Source organism: Quercus lobata, chromosome 3, assembly GCF_001633185.2.
Source record: "Quercus lobata isolate SW786 chromosome 3, ValleyOak3.0 Primary Assembly, whole genome shotgun sequence".
NCBI classification, from domain to species: Eukaryota; Viridiplantae; Streptophyta; class Magnoliopsida; order Fagales; family Fagaceae; genus Quercus; species Quercus lobata.
The window spans coordinates 64057271-64076688 of NC_044906.1; the positions used below are offsets into that span (position 1 = coordinate 64057271).

The 19418-nt window shown below is 34.5% G+C and overlaps 1 protein-coding gene across 1 annotated transcript; it reads right to left on the reverse strand.

The window, feature by feature from the left end:
• Window positions 1–226: 226 nt before the first annotated feature.
• LOC115981264 (TATA box-binding protein-associated factor RNA polymerase I subunit B-like) lies at window positions 227–910 on the reverse strand. Its single transcript, XM_031103425.1, has 2 exons — window positions 737–910; window positions 227–640 (listed from the first exon to the last, which is right to left on the reverse strand). Exons 1-2 carry the CDS (start codon window positions 908–910, stop codon window positions 227–229), a joined length of 588 nt encoding a protein of 195 aa, XP_030959285.1.
• Window positions 911–19418: the final 18508 nt, after the last annotated feature.

The following is a 19418-nucleotide window of genomic DNA, read 5'->3' on the forward strand; positions in this document are numbered from 1 at the left end:
CTCCATACCATGCTAACAAAACAATAACCGAAATTGAATTTAAATTATGTGACACCATACTTACCTACTTTATTTCTATAGCATTCCATCTAGAGCATAACCAAGATTAATTTTAAATAACGTGACACCATATTCAACTATTCACTCCATTTCTATACCATGCTATCAAAACCATAACCAAATTTGAATTTAAATGATGTGACATCATATTCACCTACTTTTATTTCTATATCATTCCATCAAAAGCATAACCAAAACTAATTTTAAATGACGTGATGCTGGATTCACTTGTTCGCTCCATTTCAGAGTTCTGAATGGTTTGATCAGCCCAGTCATCATCGGAAACCGCAGAGCAAGCCACAAACCTCATCCAAATGGTCCCAGCGAGCCCACAAATCAAAGGGCTCACCTTGAACTCTCTCACCAAAGCCTCACACTGAAACTGTATCATATACTGGAAACCCAAGACATACCGAATCCTAATCTCATGGTAATAGTCTTCAAAGGTAGGCTTCACCTTCACCGAACCCCCGAAATCCTCAGGACCCGTGGGCCCATCAACGTCGGCTTCGTAAAACTCTTCCTCTTTTTTGATGGGTGTGGTTTCGTTGTCAATGTTTTGGTTCAGAGAGTTCCAGAAGAGGTTGGAATTGGGGGTGGCAAATTCGGGTTAAGAAAGCGGCTCGGGTTTGATGTTGGCTTGGCTGCCGCCGACGCGGCGGCTCAAGCTGGCTACGTAGACGGCGCCGCCGCCGAAGCCTTTGTCGACGAAGTCTTCGTCTGCTACGCCGGTTTCGATGAAGTCTTCGGCTTGGGCGCCGCAGCGATCGCAGCAGAAATAGCCGTCGGAGTCGCTGGATAGGCCGACGAAGCCGCAGGATTGGCAGGCCAAGTTCTTTGGGTCCGCCATTACCAAAGCTTAAACCGATAACTAGGCGCTAATTTTTCAAAAATTTGAAGAACCCAGAAAGATAAATTGCCCAAAAACGAAGCCAAGATTGGATTTTGACGAAAATTGAAAGAGACCCGGATGGTGAAAATCGATATTCTTGGGAAGCGTCATTGGTAGAGAGCGAGGTTTGATCGAATCCTCACATGGAATGAAGCGGCGGCCTCTTTAGAAAGACGATATAGAGAGAGAGGGAGAAGCTCGTGAGAAGTGAGAACGTTTTGATTTTTGGCGGTGTGTTTTTTTGGGTAAAGGCTGGATTGTTTTTTAGTTGGGCTGGGTCAATTTCTTATTACCCGTTTGGTTTGAGCTTTTTGGGCCAAAATTATGAGTGAAAACTTTTGTTTTAGGGTCCGTTTGGTTGGAAGGATGAAAATGTGGGAGGATAGAAAATTGTGGGAGGATGAAAAAGTGGAAAGATAGAAAAGATTTAGTTTTCTCTCATTTGTGTTTGGTTGGAAGGGTGGAAAAGTGGAGGGATAGAAAACTTTTTTGTTTAGTTGAGATAAAAAATGAGATGATGAAAAATGAAGTTGATATAAATTTACCATTATATTCTTACTAAATATATAAACAAAAAGTAACACATTTATTATTAAAAAAAAATTGTATGGACACTTTAATTTTTTTTATTTATTTATAAAATAAGCAAATGCTAAAAGGATATTTTTTTTTAAAAAAAAAACAGATAAAAACAAACAAAAAGAACCAACGTCTACTGTGCAAAATTTTATCCACAAAAAAAAAAAAAAAAAAAAAAAAAAAAAACGCTGGGATAGAGAAGGGCAATTTTGTCCAATATACTCTTCCTCCTTTTGTCCCTCATTTTCTCTTCATTTTGGAGAGATTGAATTGTGGGGGGCCCAGAGAGAAAATAGCTGGGCCCCACCACTTTTCTCTCCCCCTCCCCCTCTCATCCAAACACCATTCCCACCCATTTTCTCTCCTATTTTCCACTCTTTTTTTTCCATCCTCCCTAAAATCCACCCATCCAAACATAGCCTTAAAGACAGTTTTAACCTGTGAATTTGAAAACTTGACCATAAAGATTGGTCAATTTTTTAAAGTCATGCTTGTAATTATTGACCTGACCCATTTGAACTCGCAATAATCATGTCATGAGACACTCTTGGATGCATTAAGCTTATTTAAGTCGTGGCACTGTATTTTTGTGAAGCGCACGACTCGAATCAGGCAACTCTTGAACATGCAAATCTGATCTAGTTCAAGACTACCAACGCACCACGCCCCTAGGAGGTTTAAAATCATGCTTTTTTGAGTCTTATAAACATGAAAAAGTGCATTTTTTTTTTCTTTGTATTTCTTAAAAAGCAATTACAAATCGTCACTTTTTCAAAAGGGCAAAACTTGGGTCCAGTGTCTAGTTACAACTGACACATCACGATGGTGACACATTTTATCATTTTAACAGGTTCAATGTATTAGATGCACTCAACCCAAACCAAATCCTTTTTGAAAATAAGAAAAACAAAATGTTGAACCAAACTCACCATAATTATAATGAAGACTTAGGACTTTGACGAGCTTTGAGGACCATTATTGTGTGTTGTACTATACCCCCCTTACTGGGCTTTTCCATAAGATGTTATTGGGCGTAGTTGTCTAAATGCCATGCAGTTTTGACCATTATTGCTATATTGGGCTTGGGTTGATTTAGACCCACACAAAATGAATCCTGAACAACCAGTCACCAATAATCAATGGAAACCACATGACTAGGTTTTCGTTTTTTTTTTTTTTTTCATAACTTCAATTTGGTATTCAAAGTTTCAAACTAGTAGTACTCGGATCAATTAAGAAGTTATATACATAGAAGTTGAGCTTACAAGTAATGATTGCACCAAATGGCTACTCTCATTGATTAGTAAATTAATTATATATTTTTTGTTAAGATATATTCAGGGCTAGCCCAAGGCCTAAGCAATTGTTAAAGACTTAAATATTTGTAAAATTATATATATTTTTTAAAGGTTGTGTATTTTTTGTTATTATATTAATGATGTTAAGGATACTACAAATTTTATTATTGGCTTACAAATTGCTATGTTACTAATCACAAAAAAATTATTTAAACATTCATTAGTTAAATTGATGAATTTCATCAATGAGAGTCAATATTACATTATATTGTGAACATTTTATATTGCTTTTATCGCATTTTTCCTTTTCATTTATATTAAAACTCTCAATGTACGAGACCAATAAAACCCTAACCTAATTGAAACTTTAAAATGTTTCAAAAAAATGTTGCAAATGTGTTAAATCATAAATTATAGATTAATCTTCCCCAATAGTTTGAGACTTTAATTTTTGTAAACTGATATCCTACAAAACCACACACCAAATAATATTTATCTCCCTCTCTTAAAAACAAGATATAAAATTAAATATAAGATTTTAACTTTACTTAACAGTATATCATTGTATATCCAAAATAAAGTATTTTTTTAATTGTAATATATTTTTATTTTTTATTAATGTCTATGATTCAACTATAATATTCAATTCTCTATATGAAATTAACATTAGTTTAGTTGGTATTATTCATCAAATTATGTATTTAATGTATTAAATTAACCTTGAGTTGCTTAGTATTAAATAATTTTGTTTAATTGATATTTACATATTAAAAACCATGCATAAATTTATGCCTTAGGCCCCAAATAATGTTGGGCCGCTCCCAAATATATTTCCTCAATTAATAATCATAATATTTAACAACAGTAAAGTTTTATCTTTCAAATTTTAACAAATTTAAATCCCATTTAAACTAAAAGTCTATTATAAAAAAATTCTAAACTTAAATTTCAAACAACTACCCACATTTTCTTTCTTAAAAAAGATAATAAATAAATAAAAACCCATGTTTTGAAAAAGGGATAAGATATAACAGTACTTTAAAAAAATATATAAATTCTATTAAACTAAAAGTCTATTATTAAAATTTTCTAAACTTAAATCCTACATAACCCACATTTTCTCTCTCTCTCTCTCTCTCTCTCCTCAAGTTGCATGATTTACCAATAATTTAAAACAAATTTAAATTCTATTCAAACTTAAAGTCTATTATAAAAATTTCTAAACTTAAATCCCACACATGACATAACCCAAGTTTTTGTTTCTGTTTTTTTTCCTCAAGTGGCAACTTATTAAATTAATATTTTATTAGTATATTAAGCTACAAAACTCTTGACTAAGAGATAGAATTTAACAACAATTTCATTTAGATAAAGCATTATCATCTATGTTTTAAAATTTTAAATTCAACTCTAACCAAAAGTCTATTATCAAAAATTTCAGAACTTATAATAAAAGTTGGGCTTAAAAGCCGCGCCAAGTAACTATTCTCATTAATTGGTAAATTAATTAAATATTTTTTGTTAGGATGTATTTCCTCAATTAAAGGAAAAATATTTAATAATTGTTTAATTTAAGTAAAATTTTATCACTTAAAATTTCAACAAATTTAAATCCTATTGAAACTAAAAGTCTATTATAAAAAAAATTCTAAAGTTAAATTTCATATAACCACCCACTTTTTTTTCTATTAAAAAAAAAAAAAAAAAAACTCATGTTTTGACTAAAGGATAAGATTTAACAATAATTAAAATAAATTTTAAATCCAACTCCAACTAAAAGCCTATTATCAAAATTTTCTATAGAAATACGGCTAGCCCAACTGTGACTCATCTGCATGAGAAGTTCCATCATCAAAGGATGGGCCACTAACACACCCTTCATCCTGATCCTCTTATTATCTATAGAAATATGGCTAGCCAATCCTTCATCCCTCAATCTCTTCTGGTTAAAGCACGATGTCCCTCTTCAAAATCCTCTGACGGCTCAGAATCCTGAAATCAATGAAATATTTTTTAAAAAAATAACAGTAAATGGTGCTATTTCCTAGATCAAACTATTATATACGCCATTCCTATCCAGAAATTCAACTCTACAGAAAATGCATAAAATGAACTACTAGACTGATGGCCCTCAATTAAACTTTAATGTGAAATGTGATAACAAATCTTGCCTTCTCAACCTTTTGAAGTGATAAGAAGTACAAATGCAGAACTATGTTCAACAAGGATCAGATTAGACATCTATCCCATTATGCAGGGCCTATTGAACGTAGAGGAACAGATATCAGTGGAGCTCTTAATATATCATCTCTACAGTACACCTGGGACTAAGAGTTCAGAAACAACCATATGAGGCAGCTATCACAAGTTCACTGAACCATAAAGACATACATCATTGCTCAGTGGTATCCACAACCGATAGAAACAACCACAATTATTAATTATACGCACAAAATAACCTTTTTTTTTTTGGCAACCTTCAAATAACAAAAGAGAAATACAAGTAACATATTCTGTTCCAAGTATAGGATACATGGCTGTCCTTTATACAGGACAAGTGGAAGAGAATACAAATAATGTAACTCCCCAATGTCTTCATGATGTGTGACTCACAGGACTCTATATAATGAGCTAAAGAGAGAGGTTTCCATATAGGCTGGATATTTTTCCAGTCATATGTGTGTATCGCCATCACTCAATTGAACTGAAACATATGAAGTTTCAAACAAGCAGTAGGGGGTTGTGTATAATAGTGGAAGTTAGAACAATAAATGACCAATGGCAAAAAGCAGAATTCATCCACATATGAAGCAAACCCCTACCGTTTGAGTCTAAATTTAGAATCCCAAAAGTAGAATAGATGACCCTTATATGACTTTTGACAGGTGATTCTTGTTAGAATAATGATTAAATGACCTAAATTCACTCTTCCTAAACAGGTTAAGATTTTGGGACAAATGGTAATTTATCAATTCTGTCCATACAATTTCCATATCTCTTCCTAAGTTTTTGAGGACTTAAAACTTAATTTGAGAATATCAATTGTACTACCAAGAGTTATTGCCTTGGAAAAGTATATAGTGAAGACTATTCACAATTCAATTTCCAAAGGACTATAAACTTAAATTGGCTAGCGTAAAGTACCATCCAGTTTCATTCTGACAAAAATCCCAGAATTCTTCTATTAACTTCTCATCATGATCCTCAAATAACGGTTCTAATACAGCAAAGACCACATCCTTACAGTACTGGAGACATGTTGGTAAGTCTTCGGCTTGGACGCCGCAGCGGTCGCAGTAGAAATAGCCGTCGAAGCCGTCGGGCCGACGAAGCCGCAGGCTTGGCAAGCCCAGTTCTTTGGCTCCACCATTACCAAAAGCTTAAACCAACACTAGGCACTAATTTTTTTCAAAAAAATTGAAGAACCCAGAAAGATAAATTACCCAAAAACGAAATAATATAATGCCAAGATTGGATTTTGATGAAATTGAAAGAGACCCAGATGGTGAAAATCAATGTTCTTGGGAAACGTAATTGGTAGAGAGCGAGGTTTGATCGAATCCTCGCACGGAATGAGGCGGCGGCCTCTTTAGAAAGAAGAGAGAGAAGTTGTGAGATGTGTGTTTTGAGAAACGTTTTGGTTAAAGGTTTGTATTTTTTATATGTAAAGGCTGGTTTGTTTTTTCGTTGGGCTGGGTCAGTTTCTTATTACCCGTCTTGTTTGAGCTTCTTGGGCCGAAATCATGAGTTTGAAAACTTGACCACAAAGTTTGGTAAATTTTTTGAAATCAATGCTAGTGATCATTGACATAGTCCACTTGAGGTTGCAGTACTCATGTACCCTTTGGTGCATTAGGGCTATCTACGTCTTGATATAATATTTTTGTGAAGTACACGATTCGAATTAGGTAACTCCTATGTATGCAAATGTAATCTAGTTCGGGATTTTTACCAATGCACCACACTCCTAGGAGGCTTGAAATCATGTTTTTTAAGTCTTATAAACATAAAAAAGTGCATTTTTTTTCCTCGTTGTATTCCTTGAGAAGCAATTACAAATCGTCACCTTTTCAAAAAGGCAAAGCTTGGATTCAATGTCTAATTATAATAGACCCGTCATGGTGGTGACATATTCCTACTTTTGGTCACATGTCATCATCTCAACGAGTTCAGTGTATTAAATGCACTCGATCCAAATAAAATCCTTTTCGAAATTGAGAAAAGCAAAATGTTGAACCAAACTCACCATAATTATAATGGAGACTTGGTACTTTGTCGAGCTTTGGGGACCATTACTGGGTGTGTTGTACTTCACCCCCCTTATTGGGCATTTCCATTAGATGTTATTGGGCGTAGTTGTCTAAATGTCATGCAGTTTTGTCCATTATTGCTATATTGGGCTTGGGTTGAGCTATACCCACACAAAAATGAATCCTGAACATCCAGTCACCAATAATCAAGGGGAACCATATGACTAGGTTTTTGTTTTTTTTCATAACTCCAATTTGGTATTCAAAATTTCAAACTAGCTAGTAGCCTAGTAATACACGGATCAATTAAAAAGTTAAATATATATATATATATATTTATGTTGAAACTTTAGTAGAATTAAATTACAATTACATCGAGATTAAATTATCGAAATCTAAACTCATGTTGAAATTTTTGCTTAAAGATGGAGGGTATGTAATATGTAAACTGTATTATATTAAAATATAAAATTATGATAAAAATAATTAAAATGAATTTAAAATTTATTTTAAAATTCTTGAATTTATTTGAACTATATTTGTAGCCGGAGTAAGAATTTTAAGTTTCTTGAAAAGTGAACTATCTAAAGTGAGAATTTAACTATTTATTATAAAGATAATATTGCAACTTAGTGTTAGATATATTTCAACAATTTACTTTGTGATTAAGTAAAAGGGAACAACATATAGATCAAATATAAGCAATAACACAAATAGATGTGATAGACAAAAGCAATATTGTATATATATATATAAGAAGAAATTTGCAAATAATTAAAAACTCACAAATCAAATGCGTGAAAGATAAATGATTCAAATCAAGTCTAGTGTTCGACACAATCTTCGAAAAATAGATTTCACCCCTCACACGATCTATGGTGCTTTGAGACTCACGGACGTCTACTTCCCAGGATAAAATGATTTATAGCACGGAAAAGAAGCACACAAGGTCTATACTCTATGAACTACTGTATCTCTTTCTCTCACTTTGACTCAAATGAATGCACAAAAAAGTTTCTCTCTAGGAGAGTTTTTCAAAAAATTATTTTTCATGAATGAGGGAATATTAAAATATATGTTACTGAACAGATACACTGTTTTAGAAATAACTATTGTATACAAACTTACTGACTCAAAAAATAAAATAATAAAATATTATTATTAAAAGTTGGCCCAGTCCACACATGTCTAAGGCCCAACCCAATATCCAACCCAAAACTCATATTTTCTATCATTTCCTATGTGGGACTCAACAATTCTCACCATTTTAATATCATTTTCAAGTTGACACATTAGGAGTCAATTTCTTATTCACTCCATATTATTTTTCCAACAATCCCCCACATGAATGGAAATTGATAAAACACAATGTAAGTTATGATGCAGACACAGAGAGAGTAGAAGAAAAGTTACTGTATTGGGAAAGGTGGCTTTTAGCTTTGAACCTTCCTTTGTGAAAGACTATCAGATATACTAGCAAATCATTGAACATGATATTTTTGAACTGTCAGCCTTTTATGTAAACCAAGATAGTAGAATTCACACAATTCCATTTCGAACATATTACGTTCTTATAATTGTGTTCATTTTGGCCTTCAACATATCCTGGTAAATTCATAAAGTGCTTTAGAGAATTCAGCCTTAAAACTCTCATAGAAGCGGCCCGCTTCACACTCATATAGGTGACTCTTATTAAGAATATTTTGTTATATCCCACTTGGTTTTCCAAGATATAAGAATCATTAAAAGAAAAACTTACCCTAAACATCGCTTACAGGCATCACTATTTCGTCATAGGAATGGGTGGAAGGTGTCATCTCCGTAGTGATAAAATTAGTCTCCATGATTCAATTGTCCCTTTAAACCTAGATCTTGGGATCTCCAATCAGTTAGGTTGGGTTGCCATCTCGAAGACTTTTAGGTCATAAGCTTTAGCCCCATTTCCTTCAATGAGCAGTTTACTTGCTCTCCACTCAAAAAATTATTTACGGATCCATTTTATAATCTGAAACTACTTCCATTTAAGAGCAACTGCCTCGTGGTATTATGTCTCTAACGAATATGTCAAGACCCACCATAACTCTGTGTCCTACTAATATATACAAATCGGAGGCACAAGTAGCCAACAATGCATGCCTAGATTTATAGACTTCCCAAACAACATATATGCTCTTTGCATAAGTTGTTCTCACTAGGCTATTATGAGAGACCGTGCCTCCAACCCGTTTTTTATAGGATGTTTGGGCCAAACCCATGTGAATGGGTGAAGTCATGTTATTACCTCTCAAAATGGAGGTTCGACTGATTATATTTTTCCCTTTAGATTAGTGGTTTTATAATGGAATCGCCACTTATTTAATTATTGGAATAAATAAGTAAACCAAAATTGAAAAATCCCTCATTTTATTTATTTGAAATTGAATTTACATTGATCATAGGAAATTACATGGCTTTGGTCCTAAATACAGTTTAAGATAAAGTACATGACTTTATTTCCTAGTTACAATCTAAAAATTGAAAATTACATAGATAAACATTTGATTTACTAACCCTTGATTTAAGTTAGGAGGTTATGTTACAAGATGGGAAGGTGTTAGGCACCCACCTTACTCGGTGAAACCGGTCTTTTAGACTATGGTGGCCAACATTTATATCACATCATCCAATATGTTATCAATCAATTTGCATGTTGAATTTAAAGTGTGTGCATGTGATGACCCTAATTCAATTTATTAAGTATTGCATTTGGATTGAAAAATAAATTCTAGTGAATATGTGTGTATGGTGATATCCTAACGAATATGTCAAGACCCACCATAACTTTGTGTCCTACTAATATATACAAATTGGAGGCACAAGTATCCAACAATGCATGCCTAGATTTATAGACTTCCCAAACAGCACATATGCTCTTTGCATAAGGTGTTCTCACTAGACTATTATGAGAGGCCACGCCTTCGGCCTGTTTTTGATAAGATGTTTTGGACAAATCCATGTGAATGGGTGGAGTCATGTTATTATCTCTCAAAATGGATGTTCAACTGATTATATTTTTCTCTTTAGATTAATGGTTTTATAATGGAATCGCTACTTATTTAATTATTGGAATAAATAAAAAAACCAAAATTGAAAAATTCCTCATTTTATTTATTTGAAATTGAATTTAAATTGATCATAGGAAATTACATGGCTTTGGTCCTAGATACAATTTAAGATAAAGTACATGACTTTGTTTCCTAGTTACAATCTAAAAATCGAAAATTATATAGATAAGCATTTGATCTACTAGCCCTTGATCTAAGTTAGGAGGCTATGTTACAAGATGGGAAGGTGTTAGGCACTTACCTTGCCCAATGAAACCGGTCTTCTAGACTTTGGTAGCCAACATTTATATCACATCATCCAATATGTTATCAATCAATTTGCATGTTGAATTTAAAGTGTGTGCATGTGATGACCCTAATTCAATTTATTAAGTATTGCATTTGGATTGAAAAATAAATTCTAGTGAATATGTGTGTATGGTGATATCCTAAATTCAAAAATTTGAAAAAATTATGAAACAAACATCTTTTTCATGTTTTTGATGTGGCTTTAAGATGAAATCTAGTGATATGCATAAATATGTGATGAACAACCAAGAACATGTGAAGAACACATAAGAACAATTAAGAACATTCAAACATATTCAAGGAAATTATCATACTTTAATCTTAAATTCTCATCATAGCAACACAAACAAACAGTTAGGGAAGGGATTATGCCTTCATGCAAGATCCATATGGTGGATGAAGAGACTCTTAATGGAGGTCTTAAGGGTGGGGGAAAAGAAGAGTTAGGAAAGGGAGAGTAAGTCCTACTCAATATCTTGAGTCTCAGGAAGACCAAGATATGACAAAACTACTCAACAACTTCACTAGAACTCAAGAAAAGAGAAGAGAGGTTTTTTTTTTTTTTTTTTTTTTTTTTTTTTTTTTGTTTCTTGGAATGAAAGAGAAGGAGGGTTTATATAGTAGTGAGAGAGGAAATATGAATGGAAGGACATTTAATGAGGGTTGACAAAGAATCGTGAACCTAGACCTCATTTTAGCATTTGAGAAAATCTGGTGCATTAAATGTGGAGGTTGATGAGAGTGAGGAGTAAACAAAGTTCGGTTTTCCCGTAATTGTTGTAACAGCCTATAGAGTCAACTTCAAAAAATCATATCTGACTCAATTCTAATCGGAATTGTCTCATTCTTCTGCTCAAATTGAAGCCCCGGATGTCTAGTTTCTAGGAAAATTAACCTCATTAACATATTCAAAATATTATGAGAGATATCAATGAAATGGTGAGCAGATGTCATTTGTTAGAAAATGATTTCAGCACAATTAACATTAATATGTCCCAAATTAGCTCCCAATTAACATTAAATGGCTCCAATCACTCTCATTTCAGACTTAATTGGTTCCAAATTTACTTTAATTAAAAGATAATTGCACAAATTATTCATTGAATAATTAATGTTTAACTATCTAGTTAATTAGGTGTGTGTAACCCTACCATAAAATGTAGTCCTAACCATTCAAATTATAACACATTATCGATCTCAAATTGATTATACTTATAACTAATTGAAATCAATTGTTCATAATCACATATAGTCGAAATCAATTTGTAATAATGCATCTCCGCCATTAAAATTTTATTTGATGATAATTTTCAATCTGATGGTCCGATTAGAGCTCATGACCAATCGATTTGATCGTTACAACATTAAGATCATTTTGGTGAAATGAGATTAAGGATTTAATGATCAGAATCAACATGCATATTTCCAAAGTGAAATTACCCTTTTACTCTCCATGTGAGGTTAAATGTGAGTTGCAATATAGGGTGTCAACAACTATCATCAGATTTCACATGTGATTGAGACAAGACAAGTCCATTAGATGTATTAGAAATTTTCATTTCTTGCCTCACATTTGCAATCTCACAACGACATAGCCTCTTGTGACATATTTCACATCACACATTAGTCTTATTAAATCTAAACTCATTTGACATTATCTCATTGTCAAATTTCTCATGTCATTGCATTGAAACTTGCTTCAATCTATACAAAGATTTAACAAGTTTACGCACTTTGTTTCCTCGTATAGGAACCATAAATCCCTTTGGTTTATTCAGTGGAGGCTCCAGAAATTTTGTTCGAGGTGTTCCTTAGGAAGCATAAATTACACAATCTTATTTCTTTTTAGCTTTTAGGTAATTAGGTTTGATTCAATGTTATTAATTTCATTCCGTTCCGGCCGTAACGGCGGGAAAATATTGTGCTGGTAAACAAACCGGAACTGTAACCCACCCTATTCCACTTTGGAAAAAATTTCAAGTTATTCCAGTTTATTTCGGGTGTTTTGTTAAATACCGGCCAAAATTCAAGATTCGGCCAGGATGAAGTTTATGCTTAAAAAAAAAAATTGTTCTTAAAACCAAAAAAAAATTGCATTTTGTAAACCAAAAAACCTCAAAAGGAAAAGAAAAAAAATGAAAAGAAAAGAAATGAACAAAGGTTCTGTACAGCTAAAAAAAAAAAAATCATATTGAAAAATTTGAGACTCAAAACTTGAGAAAAGGCATTGCTACACAAGTACTGGCAGAAGACATAGAAGTTACAAACAAAGAGGAAGGCAAAACGTAAATGTAAAAGTATAGATAAAGATGTGATAAAATTTAAAAGTATGAAGTGTAAAAATGGAAGAGACAAAAGACGTGTGTGGTTAAGAAAAAATAATTAAAAATGAGAAGTAATATATGTCTGAAGAGAACAAAACTATACTATAATAAAAAATAATAAAAGGTTGAAAATTGTGTTGTATTGGGTAGTATCCTTAGTCGAAGGAATCAAGTCACTGCCCAGCCTATAGTAGTTTTATTATAATTTTTTTTTTTGAGTTTTTCCTTTTTACTTGAAAGACTCTAATATTTTGTTAAGTTGCTCTCCCAAATTTTTTTTTTAAAGGTAAATAAATATAAAATTTTAAATTATTATATATAATTTTTTTTTTCAGGTTAGGGTAGTTCCAGGACCACCCTGGCCATAAGGTGGCACCGCCATTGGGTTTATTGTGTATCAAGAAAACTCACATCTTCCTTTTGTTTGTAGCCTTTTACAACAAGTCTTGCCTTGTAACAGTCAATAATTCCACACTCAAATTCCCAGGTGGTAGATCTACCAACTACTCTGCATAGATTTCTAAGATGGATTTATTGTGCTATTGACAATCTCTTTTTCAAGAAAGCACCTCAGGATAACGCTTCTTTGAAGCTTTAAGTTCATCTTCTAACATATAAATTAGAAAATCTAAACCAAACAAATATGGCGTTTGTCCTTTTACTATGTGTAGGCTCAACCTCTCTTCCATCAACTCTTGATTATGAGAGATACTAAACATAGACTCAAACTTTCTTTTAAGAAAGTTTAACACTTGAAATATATTCTAATTAATTTTAATGCATATAAGAATAATAGATTCATAAATTAGAAAAGCACTATGCACTATTGTTATGACCATAACCAATGAAAATACAATCATTGGTTCTTTATAATTTAGGAATAGCAACCACAACCTTCATCAAACACCCCCACATTTAAAGAATTTATAGAAAGATGATTACTCTTTCCATAATTCACAAGTGTCTTGGTGGTTTTCTTTTAAGGCATCTTAATGAAAAAAGAAGAAAAAAAAAAAGAACAATGGAAATAAAAGATTTCCCCCACAAGTTCTATGGTAATCAAGAACTTATTGCATTCATTGAGTTATTTCTCAACTTCATTCTTATAATGAATGAACATCTCTATTGCCTCACCCTTGCTTACTTAATAAGCACTCATAACAAACTCTTGTGCATTCCAAATTTTTGACAATTCAAGTATGTCAACTAAGGCATCTAACATATATATCATCCAAAGAAAGATTACAAAACATATATTGGGTTTAAACACTGTGAGAGTGCCTTTTTTTGTGACACTCAGGCCAAGGATCCCGGGCCTAATAAGTGGTTTGGTGAACCGGGCCTTGACTCACCGCAGCTAACAAGCTGTTTAAGAGTTAAGTGATGCACAGGGGATACTTCCTATAATACAAGTAAAATGACAAGCAAGGATATTCGTATGGAAGGACATGCCAAAACATCGAGGTAAATTCAGAAAAGAAAACAGGATCAACAAAGAGGTACAAAATAATGTTAAAGGGATCCTTGAATTATTGAGACATATTTCATTAATATGTTCTTTGTTAAGTTACAGAAGGCTCACTTAGACGTAATACAAGGTTCAATCAAGTTCAAAAATTACAGTTCTGAATGGCTATTTCAGCCTTCAAAACTTGCAAAGTTTGATTCTCTTTGAATCCGAGTATGTGCAATAGTGGTTTTTACAGGGATACCGGGAAGCAATATTAGCTTTTCTCTTAGTGTTTTCTTTCTTTTCACTACACTTTATTGATAGTTCTTTTCTCTAGAAATCTCCTCTTTTTTTCCTCCCCCTCTCTTCGTAACCTACCCCTTCCTTTTATAATGAAGTTCTGGCCTCCTAGGAGAACCATTGGTTCTCCTGTTTTGTCTTATGGTGAACAAAGCCCGTTCCATGCCTATCACTTGGCAGGTTCTGTTTCCTATTTTTCTCATTCTTTCCTTCTTTCAGCTTTGATTCCTTTGAAAGTCCCTGATTGGTTACCTTCTTCGGGATGTGCTGAGGTATGCCCTTCTCGGTCTCACCATTTGTCAATTCCCTATTTGCCCTTTTTTCCCATCTGGGCGAAATTTCATTCTGCCAAATTGAAAGTCGCCTGATGCCATTCTCTTTTTCGTATTTCTCTGTTCTGGTTCCCCGAGATGCTTCCTGCTTGTGTCATGAGAGGTCGTTGGGTCTTTTGGTGCTTGTGTTTCTTTGCTCTGTTTCTTATTTTCTTTTCCTGTCCTTTTCTTTCAAACTATCTTAATCTTCTTTGACTATGCACCTAGAAGGATCTGCGCCCCTTGATGGTTGCTGAGGATCCTGGCTACTTAGCCTCTTGTCGTGAGTTTCGTTTCCTTCTTGATGTTTCTTCGTCTGGGCTTCAAGCCTCCTGGGCCTTTTTTTATTCTTTCGTGGTCCCCTTGTACCTGCTTCTTTGGACTTGGCTTACTCTTTTGGGCTTGGCTTACTCTTTTGGGATTCTCTCACTGTGATCTTTTTTTTTAGACCTCAACAAACACATTAATACCCAATTAGGTTCACACATGCCCGAAATATGTATACATGTATGTAATCAAATAAGGCTATACGTGCTTAAATACAACTATCATGTATCCTCCATATCAATACATAAAATTGTCCCTTAAACTTTATAAATAAATAACACATTTGGTCTAAGGGTGAAAGGTACAATATCTAACTAAGAGTAAAACTCCATAATTATAGCCCCATTAGTGTGCAATTTGTCTCTCTTTTTCAATTTTCACACTATCAAATATTGGGCTAATATCCTCACTTTTGAAATTATCACAAATAGCTCTTATAATGCTATTTTAATTATCAATTAATGAGTCCCCTGATGAATTAATAAAAAAGCTAACCAATAACAAAAGTGGCAGCCACGCCAAAATTGAGTCTAATAAAATAGATTCAAAAAAATTTGATTGTATTAGAGCATTCCTATCAGGTCTCTCATAAAAAATGCCATTTTGACACTCCAAAATCCTACTTTATCATTTTAATACATCATTTTACAATATACCATTTATCAGATGTTCTATACTTCAATTCTATATATTAAAATAATATTTATAACGTATTAAAATAATATATTAATTCCTCCTATCATCAACAGCAACAACGGCACAACCACCACCACCACTGCCGCAACAATGGCCACCAACAACCACTGCTGCAATAACAACGGCAGCCACCACTGACATAAACTCACATTCACCAACGCCACCAGAAAAAAAAAACCCACCACATTCACCAACGCCACCAGAAGAAAAGAAAAGAAAAGGAAAAAAAAAAAAAAAAAAAAAAAAAAAACCCAACCAGAAAAAAAAAATCCATAACAACCCACCACAAACCCATCCTAAATCAAACAATCCAATCCCAAATCATTGTTATCCTCCAATTCAATTTGTCAAACCAGATCCAATCCCCAAAATCAACCATAAACAATCCAAACAAATAAGGGGAATCGAATCTTAGTGAGATCGGGCAGATTTCATCAACATCGGTGGAGGTGAAGCAAGTTGCTTGGCGAGCGGCATCGGTAGAGTCGAGCTGCGTTGGCGCCGGAGGAAAGGCAAGCTGCTTGGCGAGTGGATGAGGTGAGCTGCTGGCGAGTGGAGGAGGTGAATCGGATCTTAGTGAGATCGGGCAAATTATAGCGGAGGCAAGTTGCTTGGAGTGGCATCGGCGGAGGCGAGTGGCGTTGGCGCTAGGGGAAAGGCGAGCTGCTTGGCGGATTGTGAGAGAGGCTGAGATAGAGAGAGAGAGGAGAGAGAAGGGCTGAGAGAAAAATGAGGGAGGCGAACGAGAGAGAGAAAGAGAAAAAAAAAAGATAACATGACAGAGGAGAGAGAAAATCATTAAAAAATTAATTTTTACAAATAGCATGGCTGACCGTACCGTTCTATTTTTAGAACGGAACTATTCATATGTGCCAAATGTTTTAGCATTTGGCACACCTCATAAGAGAGGGTTTTTGGTGTTTGGTGTGACAAATGCCAAATATTTGGCATTTGGCATACCTGATGAGAGTGCTCTTATATTGACCAAATTTTCTTTATTCATCAAACCCATACACCATTGCACATAAACGGCCAAAGTTTTTTTTTTTTTTTTGAGAAAGTACGGCCAAAGTTTTGTTATTAGCATTAAAGACATTTTAATTTCCATTTACATATAACCTTGATATTAGCATAGGAGTACTGTCATGCTCTTAACTTCTCTCATTCCTCTTTTGTTTTGTCCAAATGGATTGCACCATTCGCTCCACACATCACCGTTTTGCAGAACCATTTCAATTCCCGTCAATGTTATCAACGATCATAATCACATACGTTCATTAAAAGCACAATATAACATTGGGTCAACAAATAGATATTGCAAATAAACTATTTCACAAAACAGTGAATACAAATTATGACCAATCCAGTTCATCACGTCTATTAAAGGTTAAAGTAATATATGTAAATCACTAACTTTGATTTATATTACAAACCAATGAATCCAAATTAGCCAAGAAACTATCTGGATGCTTGATATACCGAAAGGCACAATTTTTCGTGATCAAACAATGTCAACGAAAGTACTTTCACAATTATTACAATCCAAAGTCCAAACTATAAAATCGATATGCCCAAGATGATTAAGTTGTATAGAATTCAACAGTTACACTGATTCTTAAAATCAGTGCTGATGGCCATTTTGGAAGTCCAAGTGGAAAGGAGAAGCCCAGCAACACAGACCGAAAAGAGTTGGTAAATAGATAGAAAACCCATTAAGTCCAAGCGGCAGGAATAATGGATCATAGGCCTATGAGATAAACAAATGGGCCTTGAGGAGGCAAACGGGCTTAAAGGAGCTCGGAAAGAGAGAAAAAAAAGCAAACCATGGGCAGTATATGATGTGGAAAAGTGAGAATGGGCCACAGCAGGCTCAAAGTAATAAAAGCAAAGAAAATAAGGGGTTGATGGCAAATCCATGAGCCCCAAGGATGATGGATAATGTAATTGGGCCAAGGAAGCCCAAAGAACTCAGTAAAAGCCCATGGGAATGCAAAGTTAAGAAAAGAGCCAAGGGAGCCCAAGAAAAGCAAATGAGTCAGGGACGCCCAAGAGAAAACAAATGGGATACGGAAGCCTGCCAGTGATGTAATAAAAGAACTAATAGCCGTACTAGACCATTAGGAGAAGAATAAAAGGCAGACCCAAAGAGGCCCAGCAAGATTGAGACAAATAATTTCGCAGTAGGAATAATAGAGTGGTATGACAGGAGATGGTAATAGAAAAAAGGGTGGGCTGAAGAAAGGCAAAGTCTACCATCAAGTAAGACCCAGCCCCTGAGTGAGGCAAGTCATAAAAGAAAGCGAAACTAGAAAATAGTCAAAAAATGGACGGTGGACTGTGCAGACCAACCACGGCAAACGTATGAGCAATAGGTAGATTTTGGACATACTTGGAAGATAGGCACGCGCAAGGCCCAGACATCACCAACCTGTACCAAGCCAATACAGGACACGGTGAGGTCATGGGTTAGAGGTAAGAGGGCATGGTTTGACAGTGGAAGAAGGGAAAAACCTATTCTGAGGTTCCTGCTCAAGCTCTTTTGGGAGAAGTGTCCTGCTGAGATGACATACCATCCAAAAGATGTAAAGTTGAGTTGGAACCACTAGGTGCATGCTATGAGGTATAGGGAGAGAGAAGGTACCCACGCCATGGCAGGGAAGGGTATCACAACAGACAAACAAATAAAATAGTTTTCTTTTGTCTGATGATGGGAAATGGCACACGGACGGATTAGTGGTGGTCGATAAGTACACTCAGACCAGACAAATGTGGTTAAGGGCTAAAATAGTAAAACTCAATCACGACAGACACTATAAAAAAAGGCCCTTGCCATGTAAAGGGAATGACACCAGGACCACGATATAGGAACTTGAAAAACTGGGGAGTAGAAAACTAGTATTGAGAAAAAGAGAAGAAAGAGAAAAAGATAAGAAAGGGAATATTAGAAGAGAAAGAAAGAAAAAAGATAGAGTCAGAGCGGCAAGCATGCATCAATAGGTTGATTCTCTCTCTCCCTTTCAAAGTCTTGCTCTCTGTCAGAAACAGAGAATTCTCTTGTGCACCAACCATTCAGGTCTGTTTCCATCAAAGTGATTAATTTCCATGACAAAATTTCCCTGGGAAATTATTCACGTTGAGAAAAGATGTTCTTCCCTCTCTGGTTTTGGTCCTATGGATCAGATTTGATCTGATTTCTTTCTTCTTTTGATTAACCCATATACTACCCACTTATTCCCCTTACTTTCTTTATAAAAGTAATTATTGTTAAAATGTGATTATCTTTTCTTGATTAGAGATTATCTATTCACTTTAGTTAAGAAGTCAAAATACTTTCTTTTGTTTTATTATTATCATGTCTGTTTGCCACGACTCATCTAAAACAGCTCTGCCTACTGTAAGCATGCTCTTGGCGAACGAGGCATAGTTTGCGCACAAGTCGGACTAAATTGAGTTGCAGCTGAACTAGTCTTAACTCTCTTACTCAGAATATTTGGGCCCAGTACCGCAGGAGGCAGCCTAGCATGATATAACCAAAAAGG

Bases quoted from the DNA above. Each gene is read 5' to 3' on its own strand.
- LOC115981264 (XM_031103425.1), bottom strand. From the start codon at position 910: ATGGCGGACCCAAAGAACTTGGCCTGCCAATCCTGCGGCTTCGTCGGC. The intron at 641-736 runs GTAGCCAGCTTG...AATTCCAACCTC, and splicing joins TCGGCGGCGGCGCCGTCTAC to TTCTGGAACTCTCTGAACCA.